The 20,187-nt window shown below is 43.4% G+C and overlaps 1 protein-coding gene across 1 annotated transcript in view; it reads left to right on the top strand.

Moving 5' to 3' along the window:
* Positions 1-20,187, top strand: part of LOC134357592 (uncharacterized) — an 83,919-nt gene that overhangs the window by 39,790 nt on the left and 23,942 nt on the right. Inside the window, exons 7-8 of the mRNA XM_063069217.1 lie at positions 2,106-2,321; positions 6,373-6,562. Of these exons, the coding sequence (XP_062925287.1) occupies positions 2,106-2,321; positions 6,373-6,562 (406 nt within the window). The remainder of the gene's footprint in view (positions 1-2,105; positions 2,322-6,372; positions 6,563-20,187) is intronic.

Genomic DNA, 20,187 nt, shown 5'->3' with positions numbered 1-20,187 from the left:
TTTGAAAAAGGAGGGACAGAGAAACTGGGGAATTATAGACCGGTTAGCCTAACGTCGGTGGTGGGGAAACTGCTGGAGTCAGTTATCAAAGATGTGATAAAAGCACATTTGGAAAGCGGTGAAATCATCGGACAAAGTCAGCATGGATTTGTGAAAGGTAAATCATGTCTGACGAATCTCATAGAATTTTTTGAGGGTGTAACCAGTAGAGTGGATAGGGGAGAACCAGTGGATGTGGTATATTTGGATTTTCAAAAGGCTTTTGACAAGGTCCCATACAGGAGATTAGTGTGCAAACTTAAAGCACACGGTATTGGGGGTAAGGTATTGATGTGGATGGAGAATTGATTAGCAGACAGGAAGCAAAGAGTGGGAATAAACGGGACCATTTCAGAATGGCAGGCGGTGACTAGTGGGGTACCGCAAGGCTCAGTGCTGGGACCCCAGTTGTTTACAATATTTATTAATGACTTGGATGAGGGAATTAAATGCAGCATCTCCAAATTTGCGGATTACACGAAGCTGGGTGGCAGTGTTAGCTGTGAGGAGGATGCTAAGAGGATGCAGAGTGACTTGGATAGGTTGGGTGCGTGGGCAAATTCATGGCAGATGCAATTTAATGTGGATAAATGTGAAGTTATCCACTTTGGTGGCAAAAATAGGAAAACAGATTATTATCTGAATGGTGGCCGATTAGGAAAAGGGGAGGTGCAACGAGACCTGGGTGTCATTATACACCAGTCATTGAAAGTGGGCATGCAGGTACAGCAGGCGGTGAAAAAGGGGAATGGTATGCTGGCATTTATAGCAAGAGGATTCGAGTACAGGAGCAGGGCGGTACTACTGCAGTTGTACAAGGCCTTGGTGAGACCACACCTGGAGTACTATGTGCAGTTTTGGTCCCCTAATCTGAGGAAAGACATCCTTGCCACAGAGGGAGTACAATGAAGGTTCACCAAATTGATTCCTGGGATGGCAGGACTTTCATATGAAGAAAGACTGGATGAACTGGGCTTGTACTCGTTGGAATTTAGAAGATTGAGGGGGGATCTGATTGAAACGTATAAAATCCTAAAGGGATTGGTCAGACTAGATGCAGGAAAATTGTTCCCGATGTTGGGGAAGTCCAGAACAAGGGGTCACAGTTTGAGGATAGAGGGGAAGCCTTTTAGGACCGAGATTAGGAAAAATTTCTTCACACAGAGAGTGAATCTGTGGAATTCTCTGCCACAGGAAACAGTTGAGGCCCGTTCATTGGCTATATTTAAGAGGAAGTTAGATATGGCCCTTGTGGCTACGGGGATCAGGGGGTATGGAGGGAAGGCTGGGGCGGGGTTCTGAGTTGGATGATCAGCCATGATCATAATAAATGGCGGTGCAGGCTCGAAGGGCCGAATAGCCTACTCCTGCACCTATTTTCTATGTTTCTATGTTTCTATACTAATCCCGGGGTTCCCAAACTAGGTCTGTAGACCCCTCTGCAAATGGTAGTGGTCGATGGCATGAGAAAAGTTTGAAAACCATTGTTTTAATCCCTAATTTTAAGCAAAACATGAATAGACTTCCGTCTCTTGCCTTGATGACTGAACAGTTGAAGTAAGTGAAGGTGTCTAAGGTAAAAGTAGGGACGGTGGATTCTTAGGTGCCAGTGGAAGTCACAATTAGCAGTCAAGTATAACTTCGGATTTTTATTCAAGCTGAATCCAATGGATGCTATGCACTGGAGACCGTTTAAAACCCGTGCCGAAAGCATTGATTTTACGCCACTGCACACATAATGCCCTAGTTTCAGAAAGAACAATTATGCATGGGAGATTTCACCTGGCAATTTTTTCATGTCCAATTTAACCGATTGCAACGGGAAATCGGAAAAAAGAAATATTCATTCATTAAGATGAAGGGATACATGCAATACTAAATACACTTTCAACAAACGGGATGTTTTAACTGAAACGGTTTCTCAACCTGTGCAAATCTGGGACCGTATTTTACACAGATCCTCGGGCTCCCGCCGTCTCCATTCTCCGACCTTCCCCGGAAGAAATCAGGGGACAAGGCACAGCGACGGTGGTGTGTTTGGTGAGCCGTTATTAATCCGGGCGCAGTGGACATTGAATGGACCATGGACGGTCGTCCAAAAAGGGATGGCGTGGAGACGAGTCCTGTCCAGCAGGAAACAGACAACACGTTCAGTGTGAGTAGTTACCTGACTCTGCCAGCCTCAGAATGGAGCGCACACGAGCGTTACTCCTGTGTGGTTAAACACGAGAGTCAAGTAAACCCGTTTGAAGAAACGATCGCGAGATCCGGCCGGAGATCAGGTCAGTCTGCTCCTATTGTAATTCCTTCGTATGTCCACAACTTGAACTTGTTCAGAATGATAATGGCGATAGTCATTTTACATTGGATATCTTTTTTTTAAAAAACTCGATTTTAATATTATTTAAACCGAAGGGACAGATTAACATTTTCTGCTCCAGCAGAATAAAAAAATAATCGTGGTTACTAAACTCTTAGTATTCAAATACAGTGAAATGGATTAACTGTTCATATCCACCTGAGGGCAAATTGGAACCATAACTGTGAGTTCTTACAAGCGTCCAAATTGCATAGATACAGTTATAGAACACCACTACACAGAAGCAGGCCCTTCGGTCGATCTAGACTGTGATAACTAATACATGAACTGGTCACCAGACCATTGCTCTCCATACTCTCCCATTGATGTACCCATCCAAATTGGTCTTAAATGTTGAAATAGAACCCACACCCAGTCCTTTCACTGGAAGCTCATTCCACACTCTCACCACACTCCGAGTAAAGACTTACCCCTCATGTTTCAGTTAATCATTTCCTCTTTCACCCTTAATCCATGATCTCTAGTTCTAATTTCACCCAACCTTAGCGGAAAAGCCCAGCTTGCATTTATCCTGACTATACCTCTAATAATTTCGTATACCTCCGTCAAATTGCTACTCATTCTCCTTTGCTCCAGGGAATGAGTCCAAATCTATTCAACCTTCCCTATAATTCGGGTTCAGTCTCGGTAATACCTTTGCAATTTTTCTCTGCACACATTCAATCTTATTGATATTGTTCCTGTGGGCAGGTGACTAGAACTATATACAATGCTCAAAATTACGCTTTGCCTACGTCTCATACAACTTCAAGTTTTCATCGCAATTCTTTAATCCTATAATTACTTTGCTGTCAAAAGCTCTCTGATAAGTTAGGGGTGTTTACAGTGGAGATGCTGACGGTGTTGGTGGCGTTGCAATGGGTGCAGAAAGCCAGACAAGTCAAAGCATTGATATGTTCAGATTCATCCTCAGTTTTAGCTAGTTTGTCTTTTCTCACAAACAGTCGGCAAGATGTACTTTATGAAGTCCTTCAGTTAGTTACAAGAATTGCAAATCAGGGAGGTCAGGTAAAATTTCTATGGGTTCCAGCACATGTAGCGGTGAAGGGGAATGAGAGGGTGGATGAGTTGGCAAGGAGGGCGTTAAAGAAAGAAAATGTGGAAATGCACATTAGTATCAGTAAAGCAGAGGTTAGGTGTGTAATCTGGGAAAAAGTCAACCGAATGTGGCAAGAAAGATGGGACAGGGAGGGGAAAGAGAGCATTTATATCAAATACAAAAGTGTTGCAGTTACTAGGGTAGGTAATGAAAACAGAAGAGAGGAAATTGTGTGGACTAGGTTAAGGCTGGGGCATTGTGCATTAAACAAAACATTGAAAATGATAGGGAAACACCAGATAGGATTGTGTGAGGAATGTCAGGAAGAAGAGTCAGTAGAACATGTAGTTTTGTGTTGCAGGAAGTATGGGATACAGAGAGAGAAGATGAGAAATAAATTAAGGGAGTTGGGGTTGCAGGAATTCACATTAAAAGGGTTGCTGGGCATGGGTGAGAGAGCACAAGTCCGGGTATTTTTAGCGTTTTTAAGGGGTACAAGGGTTTTTTTTTATCGATATGACGAATAAACAGGAATAGGATACTAGGATGGTCAAAGATGGGAGGGTGAAGTGTAGGTTTGTATATATGTGTGTGTGTGTGTGTGTGTGTGTGTGTGTGCGTGCGCGCGCGATTGGGTGAAGGGATTTTGAATGTATGTCTAGTGCACATTCCAGAGCACAGGGTGGTGGTAATGCACCATTAAGCCAACCGCCGTAAAACAAGATACAGACAGCTCTCATTACGGAGCTATTTCCCTATGACGCCACTTTGATGAAATTATGGATCCACATTCCGTCTGTTCTACCGTACTCTCAGTGCCCTGCCGGTCATCGTGTGAATCCTATCCGGTTTGTCCTCTCAAAATACAATAATCACCATCTGTCATTATTCAGCCCATTTATTGCATCTGCTCCAGATCCCGCTACAATCTTCAATGGCCTTACATGCCGTTCACTACGTCGCCAATCTTGCTGTTATCCACAAATTTGATGACCCAGTTTGCCACATTATGATTCGGACCATTGATATAGATGACAAACAACAACAGCCATAACACCCATCCCCGAGGTACACCACTGGTCACAGGCTTCCACTCAGAGAGGCAAACGTCTCGTAGCACACATCTAGTAGCACTCTCTAGCAAAGCCAATGTCTAATCCAGATTTCTACCTTACTCTGAATGCCAAGCGACTTAACCTTCATGACACCCTCCCATACAGGGCCCAGTCATCGGCCTTGCTATAGTACAGTGGACAATATCCACAGTCTTTCCTTCATCAACCCACTTGATAACGTTCTTGAAAAACTCTATTAGACTGCTGAGACATGACGTACCATGTACAAATCCATGTTGACCTTTCTAATATGTTTTTCTCCAAATACCTATAAATCTGCTTCCTTAGAATCCTTTACGATAATCTTCCAGGTTAGTTTCCTATGAGGGGCTTTGACAAGAGCCTTACTAAAATCCATGAAAACAACCTCCATTGCCCTACCCTGAACAATCTCTCGTGTAACCTTGTCAAAAACTCCATCAATATGGCAAGGCATGACCTGCCACGCACAAAGCCATGGTGACTTTCCCTTGTTAAGCAATGGGTTTCCAGATGTTCATATATCCCACCCCGAAGCATTATCTCCCGCAATTTCCTACAACTGAGGTGAGGCTCTCTGGACTATAGTTCCGAGGATTTTCCCTTGTTCCCTTCGTAAATAGAGGTACATCATTAGCTACTCGACGGTCTTATGTTGGCTAGAGAGGAGACGAAGTCTCCAGCCATCTCGTTTCCTGATTCCTTCAATAACCAGAGGTAACATCCATCTGGCTCTGGGGATCTAACTAACGTAATACACATTAGGACGCCCAGCACTTCTTTTTTCTCAACCTCTAAATGCCCTGATATATTTATACAGTCAGCACTGTATGTTCTTGAAAAGACAGTTTCCTGTTTGCTATTTTGCACACATGTAATCTTGCGTTGCACCTTCACTTGCTTCACACGTCATAATCGTACGACAATGAACGTCAGATGCTCGAAGTCTAAAACAAAAACAGAACATGCTGGAGACGCAGCCGTTCAAGCAGCATCTGTGAAAGAAGAAACAGAGTTTGCATTTCAGATCCCACACCTCCCATCAGAATATTCTGATGAATTGAATTGCTAGCGCTGCCTCTTCTTACCCATGGTCTCCCTCCCCGCTGACTGCTTCCAGCATTTTCTGTGTTTAAGTTTGGCCGCACCTTTACTGTTCCGAGCATACTGTTCGGCATTTCGCAATGAACCGCGGTTGATCCTCTGTCTTGACAATATTTGTACAATGCTCATCCTGAGGAAGATCCGCGAAGGTTTTCCGATTTATACACGTGACCTTGCATAATCTAAGCTCTTGCATTCACTTACAGCTCTCCTAGCCGTGTCTCCTGGGCATCTGGGTAGCGTGGCGGTCAGCGCAACACTGCAACAAATCGGGGCCTGCCATAGTTCGAGCTTCACTTCTGGGGCTGTGTGTTGGCGGTTGCTCGTTCTTCCCGTGAACTGCGTGTGTTTCTTCCGGGTGGTCTGGTTTCCTCCCACAGTTTAAAGACTCCCCGTTGCTAGGTTAATTGGTCATCGTAAATTTCCCGGGATTAGACTCGTTTGAAATAGGTAGGCTGATCGACTGTGTGGCTCCTTGGACCGGAAGGGCCTGTTGTGTGCTGTATCTCTAAACAAGCAAAAACCTGTGATTGACCACATTTCTCTTGATGGAGTGGGCCATTCGTTTTCCCTTCATCCTATACCGGACATTGTTTTGTTTTCTCTGCCCTACCTATCCTCTATACTTCAGCCATTTACACTTTGTAATGCAAGGGAGTTGAACTGAAATGTTAAGGATTATACGGATAGCTGTCTGACTTGTTCCGCATTCCTAGCTTTGATTAAATCTTTTTCGACGGCATGCAATTGTCAAGAAAACAATCTCTGCCTCAATGTCGCAAAAAGAAAGGATCTGTCTGTGGACTACAGAAGGAATGGATACAGGCTAACCCGTATTGACAGCAATGGATCTGGGGTTGAGAGGTTTAGGCACCGCGGCATTCATATCGCCGAGGACCTCACGTGGTATGTACACACCAGCTGTATGATGAAAAAGGCATAAAACAGCACCTCTTTCACCTCAGACTGTTGAGGAAGTTTGCTGTGGGCCCCCAAATTCTAAGAACTTTATACAGGGGCACAATTTACATCTGAACTGGAGGGGGACAAATATTCGTGCAGGTAGATTTGCTGGAGAGGCTCCAGTGGATGTAAACTAAATACAAGGGGTAGGAGAAACAGAATGTAGGAACAGATGCAGGGGAGAAGGAAGAAAAGGAAAATAATAAAGTTATTTGCACCGTTATTGATAAACAGAGAATAAGAGGTGGACAATTTCTTACATGCATTTATCTTAATGCTAGCAGCATTATAGGAAATGTGGATGAGCTTAAAGTATGGATCGATACCTGAAAGAATGATGTGGTAGCTATTAGTGAAACATGGTTACCGGAGGGGTGTGATTGGCAACTAAATACTCCTGGATTTAATTGTGTCAGGTGTGATAGAATCGGAGGGTCAAGAGGGGGAGGTGTTGCATTTCTTGTCAGAGAAAATATGATCATGGTGCTCTGCAGGATAGATTAGCGGGCTCGTGTAGGGAGGCTATTTGGGTGGAATTGAGGAATGGGAAAAGTGTAGTAACACTTACAGGGGTGTATTATAGACGACCAAATAGGGAGCGAGAATTGGAGGAGCAAATGTGTAAGGAGATAGCAGATATTTGTAGTAAGCACAAGGTTGTGATTGTGGGAGACTTTAATTTTCCACACATAGACTGGGAAGCCCATACTGTAAAATGGCTGGATGGTTTGGAGTTTGTAAAATGTGTGCAGGATAATTTTTTGCAGCAATACACAGAGGTACCAACTAGATAAGGGGCAGTATTGGATCTCCTGTTAGGGAATGAGATAGGTCAGGAAACGGAGGTTTGTGTTGGGGAGCACTTCGGGTCAAGTGATCATAAGGCCATTAGTTTCAATATAATTATGGAGAAGGATAGGCCCGGACCCAGGGTTGAGATTTTTGATTGGAGAAAGGCTACCTTTGAGGAGAGAGGTGCGAAAGGATTTAGGAGTGGATTGGGACAATTTGTTTTACGGGAAGGATATAATAGAGAACTGGAGGTCATTTAAAGGTGAAATTTTGAGGGTACAGAATCCTTATCTTCCTGTTAGATTGAAAGGAAAGGTTAAAAGTCTGAGAGAGCCATGGTTTTTAAGGGATATTGAAAACTTGGTTCGGAAAAAGAGAGATATCTACAATAAATATAGGCAGCATGGAGTAAATGAGGTGCTAGAGGAATGTAAAGAATGTAAAAAGAATCTTATGAAAGAAACTAGAAAGGCTAAAAGAAGATATGAGGTTGCTTTGACAAGTAAGGTGAAAATAAATCCCAAGCAGTTCTGCAGTTATATTAATAGCAAAAGGATAGTGAAGGGTAAAATTGGTCCCTTAGAGAATCAGAGTGGGCAGCTATGTGTGGAGCTAAACGAGATGGGGGAGATTCTGAACAATTTCTTTACTTCGGTATTCACTAAGGAGAAGGATATTGAATTCTGTAAGATAAGGGAAACAGGTAGGGAAGTTATGGAAACTATGACGATTAAAGAAGAGGCAGTACTGGCGCTTCTAAGGAAAATAAAAGTGGATAAGTCTCCGGGTACAGATAAGATATTCCCTAGGACCTGGAGGGAAGTTAGTGTGTTAATAGCAGGGGCTCTGACATAAATATTTCAAATGTCATTAGAAACGGGGATGGTGCCAGAGGATTGGCGTATTGGTCATGTTGTTCCATTGTTTAAAAAAGGGTTCTAAGAGTAAACTAGCAATTATCGGCCTGTGAGTTTGACGTCAGTGGTGGGTAAATTGATGGAAAGTATTCTTAGAGATGGTATATATAATTATCTGGATAGACAGGGTCTGACTAGGAACAGTCAACATGGGTTTGTGCGTGGAAGGTCATGTTTGACAAATCTTATTCAATTTTTTGAAGAGGTTTCTTGGAAAGTTGACGAGGATAAAGCAGTGGATGTTGTCTATATGGACTTCAGTAAGGCCTTTGACAAGGTTCCACACGGAAGCTTCAATCGGTAGGTATTAATATTGAAGTGGTAAAATGGATTCAGCAGTGGCTGGATGGGAGAAGCCAGACAGTAGTGGTGGATAACTGTTTGTCATATTGGAGGCCGGTGACTAGTTTTGTGTCTCAGGGATCTGTACTGGGGCCAATGTTGTTTGTCAGATACATTAATGATCTGGATGATGGGGTGGTAAATTGGATTAGTAAGTATGCAGATGATGCTAAGATAGGTGGCGTTGTGGATAATGAAGTAGGTTTTCAAAGCTTGCAGAGACATTTAGGCCAGTTAGAAGAGTGGACAGAAAGATGGCAGATGGAGTGTAATGCTGATAAATGTGAGGTGCTACATTTTAGTAGGACTAATCAAAATAGGACATACATGTAATTGGTAGGGCATTGCCGAATGCAGTAGAACAGAGGGATCTAGGAATAATGGTGCATAGTTCCCTGAAGGTGGAATCACATGTGGATAGGGTGGTGAAGAAAGCTTTTGGTATGTTGGCCTTTATAAATCAAAGCATTGTGTATAGGAGTTGGGATGTAATGTTGAAATTGTACAAGGCATTGGTAAGGCCAAATTTGGAGTATTGTGTACAGTTCTGGTCACCGAATTATAGGAAACATGTCAACAAAATAGAAAGAGTAAAGAGAAGATTTACCAAAATTTTCCCTGGGTTTCATCACGTAAGTTACAGAGAAAGGTTGAACAAGTTGGGTCTTTATTCTTTGGAGCATAGAAGGTTGAGGGGGGACAAGATAGAGATATTTAAAATTATGAGGGGGATAGATAGAGTTGACGTGGATAGGCTTTTTCCATTAAGAGTGAGGGAGATTCAATCAAGAGGACATGAGTTGGGAGTTATAGGGCAAAAGTTTAGGGGTAATATGAGGGGGAACTTCTTTACTCAGAGAGTGGTAGCTGTGTGGAACGAACTTCCAGCAGAAGTGGTTGAGGCAGGTTCGAAATTGTCATTTAAAGTTAAATTGGATAGTTATATGGACAGGAAAGGAATGGAGGGTTATGGGCTGAGTGCAGGTCGGTGAGACTAGGTGAGAGTAATGGTTCGGCACGGACTAGAAAGGCTGAGATGGACTGTTTCCACGCTGTAATTGTTATATATTTATATGGTTATATTAACTAAGAGCATCGTGACTTGCTGCATCACTGTCTGGTATGGGAACTGTAACTGCCTTGATCGCAGGATTCTGTGGAGTGGTGCAGACAGCGCAGCACATCTGTAGCTGTGAACTTCCCATATTTCAGGACATTTAGCGTTAGGGTTTGGGTTAGGGTGTGATAAAAGGGTCCAAAGGATGATTAGGGACCCTCAGCACCAGAACTAAAATCTATTCCAGCTGCAACCATCCGGGAAACTTTTCCGCAGCATAGAAGCTAGGACCCGGGACAGCTTCTTCCACCAGGCCATCAGACTGATTAACTCACGCTGATTTGAGTGTATTTCTATGTTCTATTGACTGTTTTATTCATTATAAATTATTATAAATTACTAGGATTGCACATTGCACATTTAGACGGAGACGTAACGTAAAGATTTTTACTCCTCATGTACGTGAAAGTCAATTCCATTCCAATTGGTAATTCGATTTAAAGTGCACATTTTCAAACTTTGAGAAAAGAAATTGAAAACTATCCGTATGACAGACAGTTTTCCTTGCAACAACAAATGCAACGCTGCAAGAACCTGTAGCAGAACCGAAAGGACATCACCCAGCATTACACTGTAGATTGCGCCTTGTATCCTGCGCCAGATTCACCCCTTCAAAACATTGGGGACACCATTGTTCGTGGGGTGTGGGGAAAAGATTAGTTGTATAAAGGGAAATATAAACTATTTAAATATGATTTATTTTAATTCATTGTTTTAACTATAAATTTGTTTATTTGTTTCAGGAACTAATGTTAAATAAAACGTCAGTTTAATTGTTTAATAATTTGCTCCAATTTTAATATATTTTAAACCACGTCGATTACTTTAATGGCTGGACATTTGGTGATGTTCCTGAAAGCTGAAGTTCCAGAACAACAGACCACAAGGAAGACAAATGTTATTTTAGCCTTTGTCACGAGAGAATTTGGGTAAACGAATGGTGACGTCATTGTATGGTTTCGCTATCGCTGCTTAAAATGTGGAAGGATTTCAGCAGGCGAGTTCTAGATTCACCGTCTGAGAAGAAAATGCGTCGTCTGACCCTGTTTTCTCTAGAATTTACGAGAATGAGGGGAGATCTCGATTAAATGTAAAATGCCAACAGATCTTAACATGCTGCATAATGATAAAATAATTTCCTAGATGAGGAGTCCAGAGCCATCGCACCAGTCTCAGACTGAGCGGTTGCTACTAGGAAAAGAAGTGAGAAGGGGGTCTCAGGAGCTGCATCTTGACACACCTGGTGAAGATATGGCCGTCCTGGAGGCTGGGAGACTCCAGACCTTCCCACATCTGACACCGAGCACAGAAAACTGGCCTCACACGCATACTTCCTCCATTCCGCAATTAATACAAATAAACCTATCCCGCCTAAGCCCGTTGAGCCAAAGCCCTATCATTCTGCCGCCTCTCACTCCGCTGCCCGCTGTACATTGCGGTCTTCTTTTTAAACCTTTCGAGCTCTACTGGCAGACGTCACGCGCCTGCGCAGTCTTAACTCTCTTTTACCCCGAGTATTAAAAAAAAACTCCCTTCGCTCCGAAAAATCAGCCCTGCACGTTCAGCCTTCTTGCACCGAAACTCTGTAGAAACTCTGGGGATTTCCTTAGCTTTGTCTGCTAGAGCAACCTGATGCCTTCAAAATTTCTTTCTTAACTGCATTCTTATACCCCTTAGAAGTTCATTTCTTAGACTCCTCAGGTACCTCATTTGGTCCTTGCTGCCTTTACCAACTGTGAACTTCCTTCGTCGTAACTAGGATTTCAATGTCTCTCGAAAACCAGTGGCTTCTCCAAACCTGAACACCTTCTGGTTTACTCTGAATGTTCACCACAGCCTCAATTCTTATGCAGTTATTAGCAGAATCTGAGTGCCACGTAGTTACTAAATAGGGAAAGAGTGGTGCATCAGTCAGTTTGCACCAAATTTACTACTTCGGAATTATGGCGAGCTGTTGATTCCTCCAACAGTTTGGGTTTGACAGAAAATAATCACCTTAAGTGCATCAATAGCCAGAAGGAAATGGCAGTAAATCATAAACATGAGAAATTCTGCAGATGGTGGAAATCCAAAAAAGCACACAGAAAAAGTGCTGAAGGAAAACGGCAGTTCAGGCATCTTTTATGCAAATATATAGTTAGTCCACGTTTCGGGCTGAGACCCTTCTTCAGGAAGGACAGCACTTGCACATATATTTAGAAATGTTTAACCTGGCCAATTTTTAAAAATTTAGCTAAAACGTCACCAAGGCTACGGCTTCAGAGGAGGCTCAACAGACCTAAAGAGAAATTAGCACACATTCAATCTCGAAAATGAAAAACTTAGCTTATGAGACGCGATTGTTGTCTCTCTGCCTGTACTCAACGAGGGGAAATCTCAATGCAACTTATGGTAGAGTGAAAGACCTAGATAGAATGGACGTGCTGATACTTCCGTTACTAGAGAGTCTCGGATACAAGAACATAGCCTTAGAATAAAGGAAGGTTCCCTTGAAACTGAGGAGGAATTTATTCAGAGTGTGGTAATTCAGTAGCTCTGCCATAGCCGGCTGTTGAGGCCACGTTAATGGGAGTATTTCGGGCTAAGTTAGTAGTCTCTTGATTGGTAAAGCTTTCGGAGATAAGATGGGAGAATTGGGTTGAGAACAATCACACATGCTTGAATTTACAGAACAGAGTCGATCGACCAAATGGACTTTATCTTGTACCTATGTATTATGGTCCTATGGCTTAATCCATCGTGACTGTGTTTGTCGAGAAGTACTACCCAGCCTGATCACATCTGGCACCATTTTGTCTGTGGTCCTGCAAATCGCGGCCAGCGGAGTAAACATCCGGAGATTTCTAACTATGATACATTTCACGGTTCCACGAGATATTTATGTATAACTCACGAGTGTCGTATGTCTCATTCGGTTGTATAATTTTTTTTGTGTTTTTTTCAATATTCACTTCCATTTTGCCGGACATAGTTACATATAGAAATGGTGGCAAGCAATTTAACAAATGTTGCTAATTCCCACACATTGTGCGCTTAGTCTTTAACAGTTAAATTTGTATGTTTGCTGCTGATGTTATGGCCAATACATTACATATTATGGGTTAGGATGAGAACATTCTTGGTCAGACATTGTCACTGAAGATTGTCAACTGAAGTGAGTAGTAAGAGGATATTTGGCCAAGGAATTGCAGACAAAGGATTTGATTCCAGAACGCACAATCTGGTGCGAGTTGTTCATGATATTCGGAGTATATTGACAGCTCCAGGCATTTGCAGAGACATTTCAACGCGTGTATGTGGAGTTAGATGAGGCATTTTGTGGTGAATTACTTTTCGGCCTGAGATTATTGGTGATAATCGATGTGCAGTAAACAAAAGCATTCATAACTGAGTCCTAGATGCGACAAAAAGAGAGATGAGCATTTATCAAACTTAAGAGGAAGGTGGAAGTTGAGCATAATAAATGTATAAGTCGTGCTCGCTGTGATGTAGAAATACCTCTCTGCTCCAGGTCAGAGAGATGAGTGGCATTGCAGGTTGTCAGGTCAGTTTGAAAACAGGGAGAGGTGGAGTCAGTTTCCGGTCTACAGATTTTGAAATGCACCATGTGGTCTTCCTATTGTTTTACGTGAAATTTCTGGCTTATCTATTCCTTGATTAGAATTGGCGTAAAACAATGCAGAGATTAATTGAAATGTTTTTAGGTCATAATGTGAGGTGCAGCACTTGGATAAAGGAATTGCCGGGTTCAGACAGTCCTAAAGTTCAAAAGTACAAACTTCAAAGTAAGATATATTACCAGAGTACATTCATGTCATCACATACAACCCTAAGATTCTTCTTCTGTGCCCATTTTTAGCAAATCTTTAGAACAGCAGCAGCAAGCAGGATCTGTAAACTGTAAACATCGAGAACTACAAACTGTAAACAAACTGAGCAAATGCAGATAATAAATAAATAGCAAGAAATAACGAGCATGAAATAACAAGATAAAAGAGTCCTTAATTGAATGTAGTTATCCACTGCAGTTCAGGAGCCTGATTATTGAGGGGTAGTGACCGTTCTTGAACCGATCGATGCTGCTTTTCTGCGGCAACATTTCATATAGATGTACACTGGGCGCGTATTACCCGTTGATGTACTGGGCCGAGTCCACTAACTCTTTTAGGATTTTCCGCGCAAAGGCATTGCTGTTCCCACACAAGGCCGTAATACAGCCAGTCAGCACACGTTCCTTCAATACACCTAAGCAACACACACAAAACGCTGAAAGATCCCAGGTGGTCAGGTAACATCTGCGGACATGAACGAACAGCTGACGTTCAGGGCCGAGACCCTTCTTTCGGACTAGGAATGAAGGAAGTTGCCAGAAGAAGAAGATGGGGCAGGGGAAGGAGGACGACATGGAATCTGACAGATGAAGACATGTGCTGGAATTTTATATATAAATTTAAAGCACAAAGGACTGACAGGGGAACTGGCCCAGTTAAGGGTAGTCAGAAAGCCATAGAATTAGAGCACACAGAAGAAGGCCCTTCGGTGTCCTATGTCCTTTCTGAACATGAAGTAACCATCTGTACGAATTGAAAATTAAAACAATAGATTACAATGTCAGTATCAGAAGACAATTTAGGATCTGCAAATGAATCACCGAGAGTCAATGTGAATGAAAACCATTAGTGGGAAGGGCAACAGGACATGATTATAACGGTAAGTTAAGCACAGTCACACCTCAACAGTACGGCATCTGAAGACTCATTTATTTATTTAGAGACATTGCGTGGAACAGGCCCTTCCGACCCAGTGAGCCTCACAGCCCAGCAACCCACCTAGTAATCTTAAACTAATCACAGGACAAGTTACTTCGGAATTTGGAGGAAACCAGAGCACCTGGAGGAAACCCGCGTGTTCACGGAGAGGAATATACAAACTCCTTACGAAAGACGTCGGGCTTGAACTCTGCACTCCGATACCCCAAGCTGTAATATTTTCGCGCTAACCGCTACGCTCTCGTGGTGTCCGATTTGAACAGCTGGTAATTCTCTCTCCAAGGATAGATACGAATGCGATTAAATGAAGAGGGTTCGTCCGTTTAGCATCTGGGAGTAGATGTTGATTTTATGTCGAGAGTTAAGAGGCTATACCTGAATTCTCCAGGGTTTAGAAAAGTGGTCACCTCACTGAAATACTGAAAACACTTACCACACTTGACAATATGGAAGTGGGAAAGTAATAGTGAAGTCGTTTCTTACGAGATTAGATAAACCAAACGGAAATGGAGAAACTTAGAGTGGTGATATTCAATATATTGCGCCATACGTTACGATTTTGCAGAGCAATAAATTAAAAGTGATATCTTGACTTTTATAATTGATTAACAGTAAATGATGTGTCCATATTTTGATGCATTTGCTGACCTTTTTGTTTCCGATTTTTAAATTTGATTTGCCAAAGGTAATAGAAAATGTTTACAATATTACTTTCACGCATTATTATTTGGCTTCGTATTGAGGTGGTAAGTCGTATATTTAAATAAATTGCTCAAATTGTGCAGGGAGTTCCAGAGATCGCTATTTTTCTACCCAGTGCTTATTTACTGTGTATAAGACACGATATATTTGCTTGGTATCAGTGCAGCGTCGTAGTCTGAATTAATTCCCAAGGTGAAAACAATATCAATTAAACTCATATTTAAGAAAACTGGAGTAAAGTTACTGTAGATTAACGGAATGTCCGACGATCTCTGTGCAAAATTCTCAATTCGTTTGAGAAACATAGAAACATAGAAACATAGAAAATAGGTGCAGGAGTAGGCCATTCAGCCCTTCGAGCCTGCACCGCCATTTATTATAATCATGGCTGATCATCCAACTCAGAACCCCGCCCCAGCCTTCCCTCCATACCCCCTGACCCCCGTAGCCACAAGGGCCATATCTAACGCCCTCTTAAATATAGCCAATGAACTGGCCTCAACTGTTTCCTGTGGCAGAGAATTCCACAGATTCACCACTCTCTGTGTGAAGAGGTTTTTCCTAATCTCGGTCCTAAAAGGCTTCCCCTCTATTCTCAAACTGTGGCCCCTCGTTCTGGACTTCCCCAACATCGGGAACAATCTTCCTGCATCTAGCCTGTCCAATCTCTTTAGGATCTTATACGTTTCAATCAGATCCCCCCTCAATCTTCTAAATTCCAACGAGTACGAGCCCAGTTGATCCAGTCTTTCATCATATGAAAGTCCTGCCATCCCAGGAATCAATCTGGTGAACCTTGTGTGTACTCCCTCTAAGGCAAGGATGTCTTTCCTCAGATTAGGGGACAAAAACTGCACACAATACTCTTGGTGTGGTCTCACCAAGGCCTTGTACAACTGCAGTAGTACCTCCCTGCTCCTGTACACGAATCCTCTCGCTATAAATGCCAGCATACCATTCGCCTTTTTCACCGCCTGCTGTACCTGCATGCCCACTTTCAATGACTGGTGTATAATGACACCCAGGTCTCGTTGCACCTCCCCTTTTCCTAAACGGCCACCATTCAGATAATAACCTGATTTCCTATTTTTGCCACCAAAGTGGATAACTTCACATTTATCCACATTAAATTGCATCAGCCATGAATTTGCCCACTCACCCAACCTATCCAAGTCACCGTGCATCCTCTTAGCATCCTCCTCACAGCTGACACTGCCACCCAGCTTCGTGTCATCCGCAAACTTGGAGATGCTGCATTTAATTCCCTCATCCAAGTCATTAATATATATTGTAAATAACTGGGGTCCCAGCACTGAGCGTTGCGGTACCCCACTAGTCACCGCCGGCCATTCTGAAAAGGTCCCGTTTATTCCCCATCTTTGCTTCCTGTCTGCTAACCAATTCTCCAGCCACACCAATACCTTACCCCGAATACCGTGTGCTTTAAGTTTGCACACTAATCTCCTGTGTGGGACATTGTCAAAAGCCTTTTGAAAATCCAAATCCACTGGTTCTCCCCATCCACTCTACTAGCTACATCCTCAAAAAATTCTATGAGATTCGTCAGACATAATTTTCCTTTCACAAATCCATGCTGACTTTGTCCGAACATTTCACCGCTTTCCAAATGTGCTGTTATCACATCCTTGATAACTGACTCCAGCATTTTCCCCACCACCGACGTTAGGCTAACCGGTCTATAATTCCCCGGTTTCTCTCTCCCTCCTTTTTTAAAAAGTGGAGTTACATTAGCCACCCTCCAATCCTCAGGAACTAGTCCAGAATCTAACGAGTTTTGAAAAATTATCACTAATGCATCCACTATTTCTTGGGCTACTTCCTTAAGCACTCTAGGATGCAGACCATCTGGCCCTGGGGATTTATCTGCCTTCAATCCCTTTAATTTACCAAACACCACTTCCCTACTAACATGCATTTCGCTCAGTTCCTCCATCTCACTGGACCCTCTGTCCCCTACTATTTCTGGAAGATTATTTATGTCCTCCTTAGTGAAGACAGAACCAAACTAATTATTCAATTGGTCTGCCATGTCCTTGCTCCCCATAATCAATTCACCTGTTTCTGTCTGTAGGGGACCTACATTTGTCTTTACCAGTCTTTTCCTTTTTACATATCTATAAAAGCTTTTACAGTCCGTTTTTATGTTCCCTGCCAGTTTTCTCTCATAATCTTTTTTCCCCTTCCTAATTAAGCCCTTTGTCCTCCTCTGCTGAACTCTGTACTTCTCCCAGTCCTCAGGTGAGCCACTTTCTCTGGCTAATTTGTATGCTTCTTCTTTGGAATTGATACTATCCCTAATTTCTCTTGTCAGCCACGGGTGAACTACCTTCCTTGATTTATTCTTTTGCCAAACTGGGATGAACAATTGTCGTAGTTCATCCATGCAATCTTTAAATGCTTGCCATTGCATATCCACCGTCAATCCTTTAAGTGTCATTTGCCAGTCTATCTTAGCTAATTCACGTCTCATACCTTCAAAGTTACCCCTCTTTAAGTTCAGAACCTTTGTTTCTGAATTAACTATGTCACTCTCCATCTTAATGAAGAATTCCACCATATTATGGTCACTCTTACCCAAGGGGCCTCTCACGACAAGATCGCTAATTAACCCTTCCTCATTGCTCAAACCCCAGTCCAGAAGAGCCTGCTCTCTAGTTGTTTCCTCGACATGTTGGTTCAAAAAACCATCCCGCATACATTCCAAGAAATCCTCTTCCTCAGCACCTTTACCAATTTGGTTCACCCAATCTAAATGTAGATTGAAGTCACCCATTATAACTGCTGTTCCTTTATTGCACACATTTCTAATTTCCTGTTTAATACCATCTCCGACCTCACTACTACTGTTAGGTGGCCTGTACACAACTCCCACCAGCGTCTTCTGCCCCTTAGTGTTACGCAGCTCTACCCATATCGATTCCACATCTTCCCGGCTTATGTCCTTCCTTTCTATTGCGTTAATCTCTTCTTTAACCAGCAACGCCACCCCACCTCCCCTTCCTTCATTGTCTATCCCTCCTGAATATTGAATATCCCTGAACGTTGAGCTCCCATCCCTGGTCACCCTGGAGCCATGTCTCTGTGATCCCAACTATATCATAATCATTAATAACAATCTGCACTTTCAATTCATCCACCTTGTTACGAATGCTCCTTGCATTGACACACAAAGTCTTCAGGCGCTCTTTTACAACTCTCTTAGCCCTTATACAATTATGTTGAAAAGTGGCCCTTTTTAATGCTTGCCCTGGATTTGTCGGCCTGCTACTTTTACTTTTCTCCTTAGTACTTTTTGCTTCTACCCTCACTTTACACCCCTCTGTCTCTCTGCACTGGTTTCCATCCCACTGTTGTGAAATAACCTCGTCACGCCTAGCCTCTTTAATTTGATTCCCACCCCCCAACCACTCTAGTTTAAAGTCACCTCAGTAGCCCCCGCTAATCTCCCTGCCAGGATATTGGTCCCCCTAGGATTCAAGTGTAACCCGTCCTTTTTGTACAGGTCACGCCTGCGCCAAAAGAGGTCCCAATCATCCAAAAACTTGAATCCCTGACCCTGATCCAATCCCTCAGCCACGCATTTATCCTCCACCTCATCGCATTCCTACTCTCACTGTCGCGTGGCACAGGCAGTAATCCCGAGATTACTACCTTTGCGGTCCTTTTTCTCAACTCCCTTCCTAGCTCCCTATATTCTCCTTTCAGGACTTCATCCCTTTTCCTACCTATGTCATTGGTACCTATATGTACCACGACCTCTGACTCCTCACTCTCCCACTTCAGGATATCTTGGACACGATCAGAAATATCCCGGACCCTGGCACCCAGGAGGCAAACTACCATCCGGGTCTCTGGACTGCGTCCACAGAATCGCCTATCTGACCCCCTTACTATTGAGTCCCCTATCACAACTGCCCTCCTCTTCCTTGCCCTACCCTTCTGAGCTACAGGGCCAGACTCTGTGCCGGAGGCACGGCCACAGTCGCTTCCCCCGGGTAAGCTGTCCCCCCCCAACAGTACTCAAACAGGAGTATCTGTTGTTAAGGGGCACAGCCACCGGGGTACTCCCTATTACCTGACTTTTCCCCTTCCCCCTCCTAACCGTGACCCACTTGTCTGCCTCCCGTGGCCCCGGCGTGACCACCTGCCTGCAACTCCTCTCTATCTCCTCCTCATTCTCCCTGACCAGACGAAGGTCATCGAGCTGCAGCTCCAGTTCCGTAACGCGGTCCCTTAGGAGCTGCATCTCGATGCACTTGGCGCAGATGTAGACGTCCGGGAGGCTTGGAGACTCTAGGGCCTCCCACATCCGACACCGAGAACAGCAAACTGCCCTCACACTCATACTGCCCCTCTCCTCAAATAACAGCAGAAAATGAATGCCAAACCTTCCTCGCCTCGCCTGTTTCCGCCTAAGCCCGTTGAGCCGAAGCCCTTAAGTCTTCACTGTGCTCCCGGCTCACTCCGCCGCCCGCAAACTACGCTGCCCGCTCTATGAGGCTTTGTTCCTTTTAAATCTGCCGCACTGCACAGTCGACGTCACACGCCTGCGCAGTCCCGCCTCTCAGAACGCCGTTGGAGAAAAACAAATAGCGAAAATTTCAAAAATGTCTTTCTCGGCACGCCCACTCAGACTCTCAGACTCCTTCTTCGAATCCAGATATTGGGAAGTGCTTTCTGTAGCTGTTAAAGCTACATCTGAAGTCGACCGTCTTCAGTTGAAGATTTGGATAATCTGAGGACTAAAAAGCTTCTTTTTATATGAAGCATTCCCAACTTTCTCCTCAGAGATCAGTGATATACGGTATTTATCGGTGACACTGACAGATTCTAGAACTCCTTGTGAAGAACCGCGTACGAGGAACAGCAGGGCAATGGGCAAGATAAGTGATCTTGCTGGAGCAGGGA

Source organism: Mobula hypostoma, chromosome 2 (genome assembly GCF_963921235.1).
Source record: "Mobula hypostoma chromosome 2, sMobHyp1.1, whole genome shotgun sequence".
In the NCBI taxonomy this organism is placed as follows: Eukaryota; Metazoa; Chordata; class Chondrichthyes; order Myliobatiformes; family Myliobatidae; genus Mobula; species Mobula hypostoma.
This window is presented reverse-complemented; position numbering and strand designations above follow the sequence as displayed.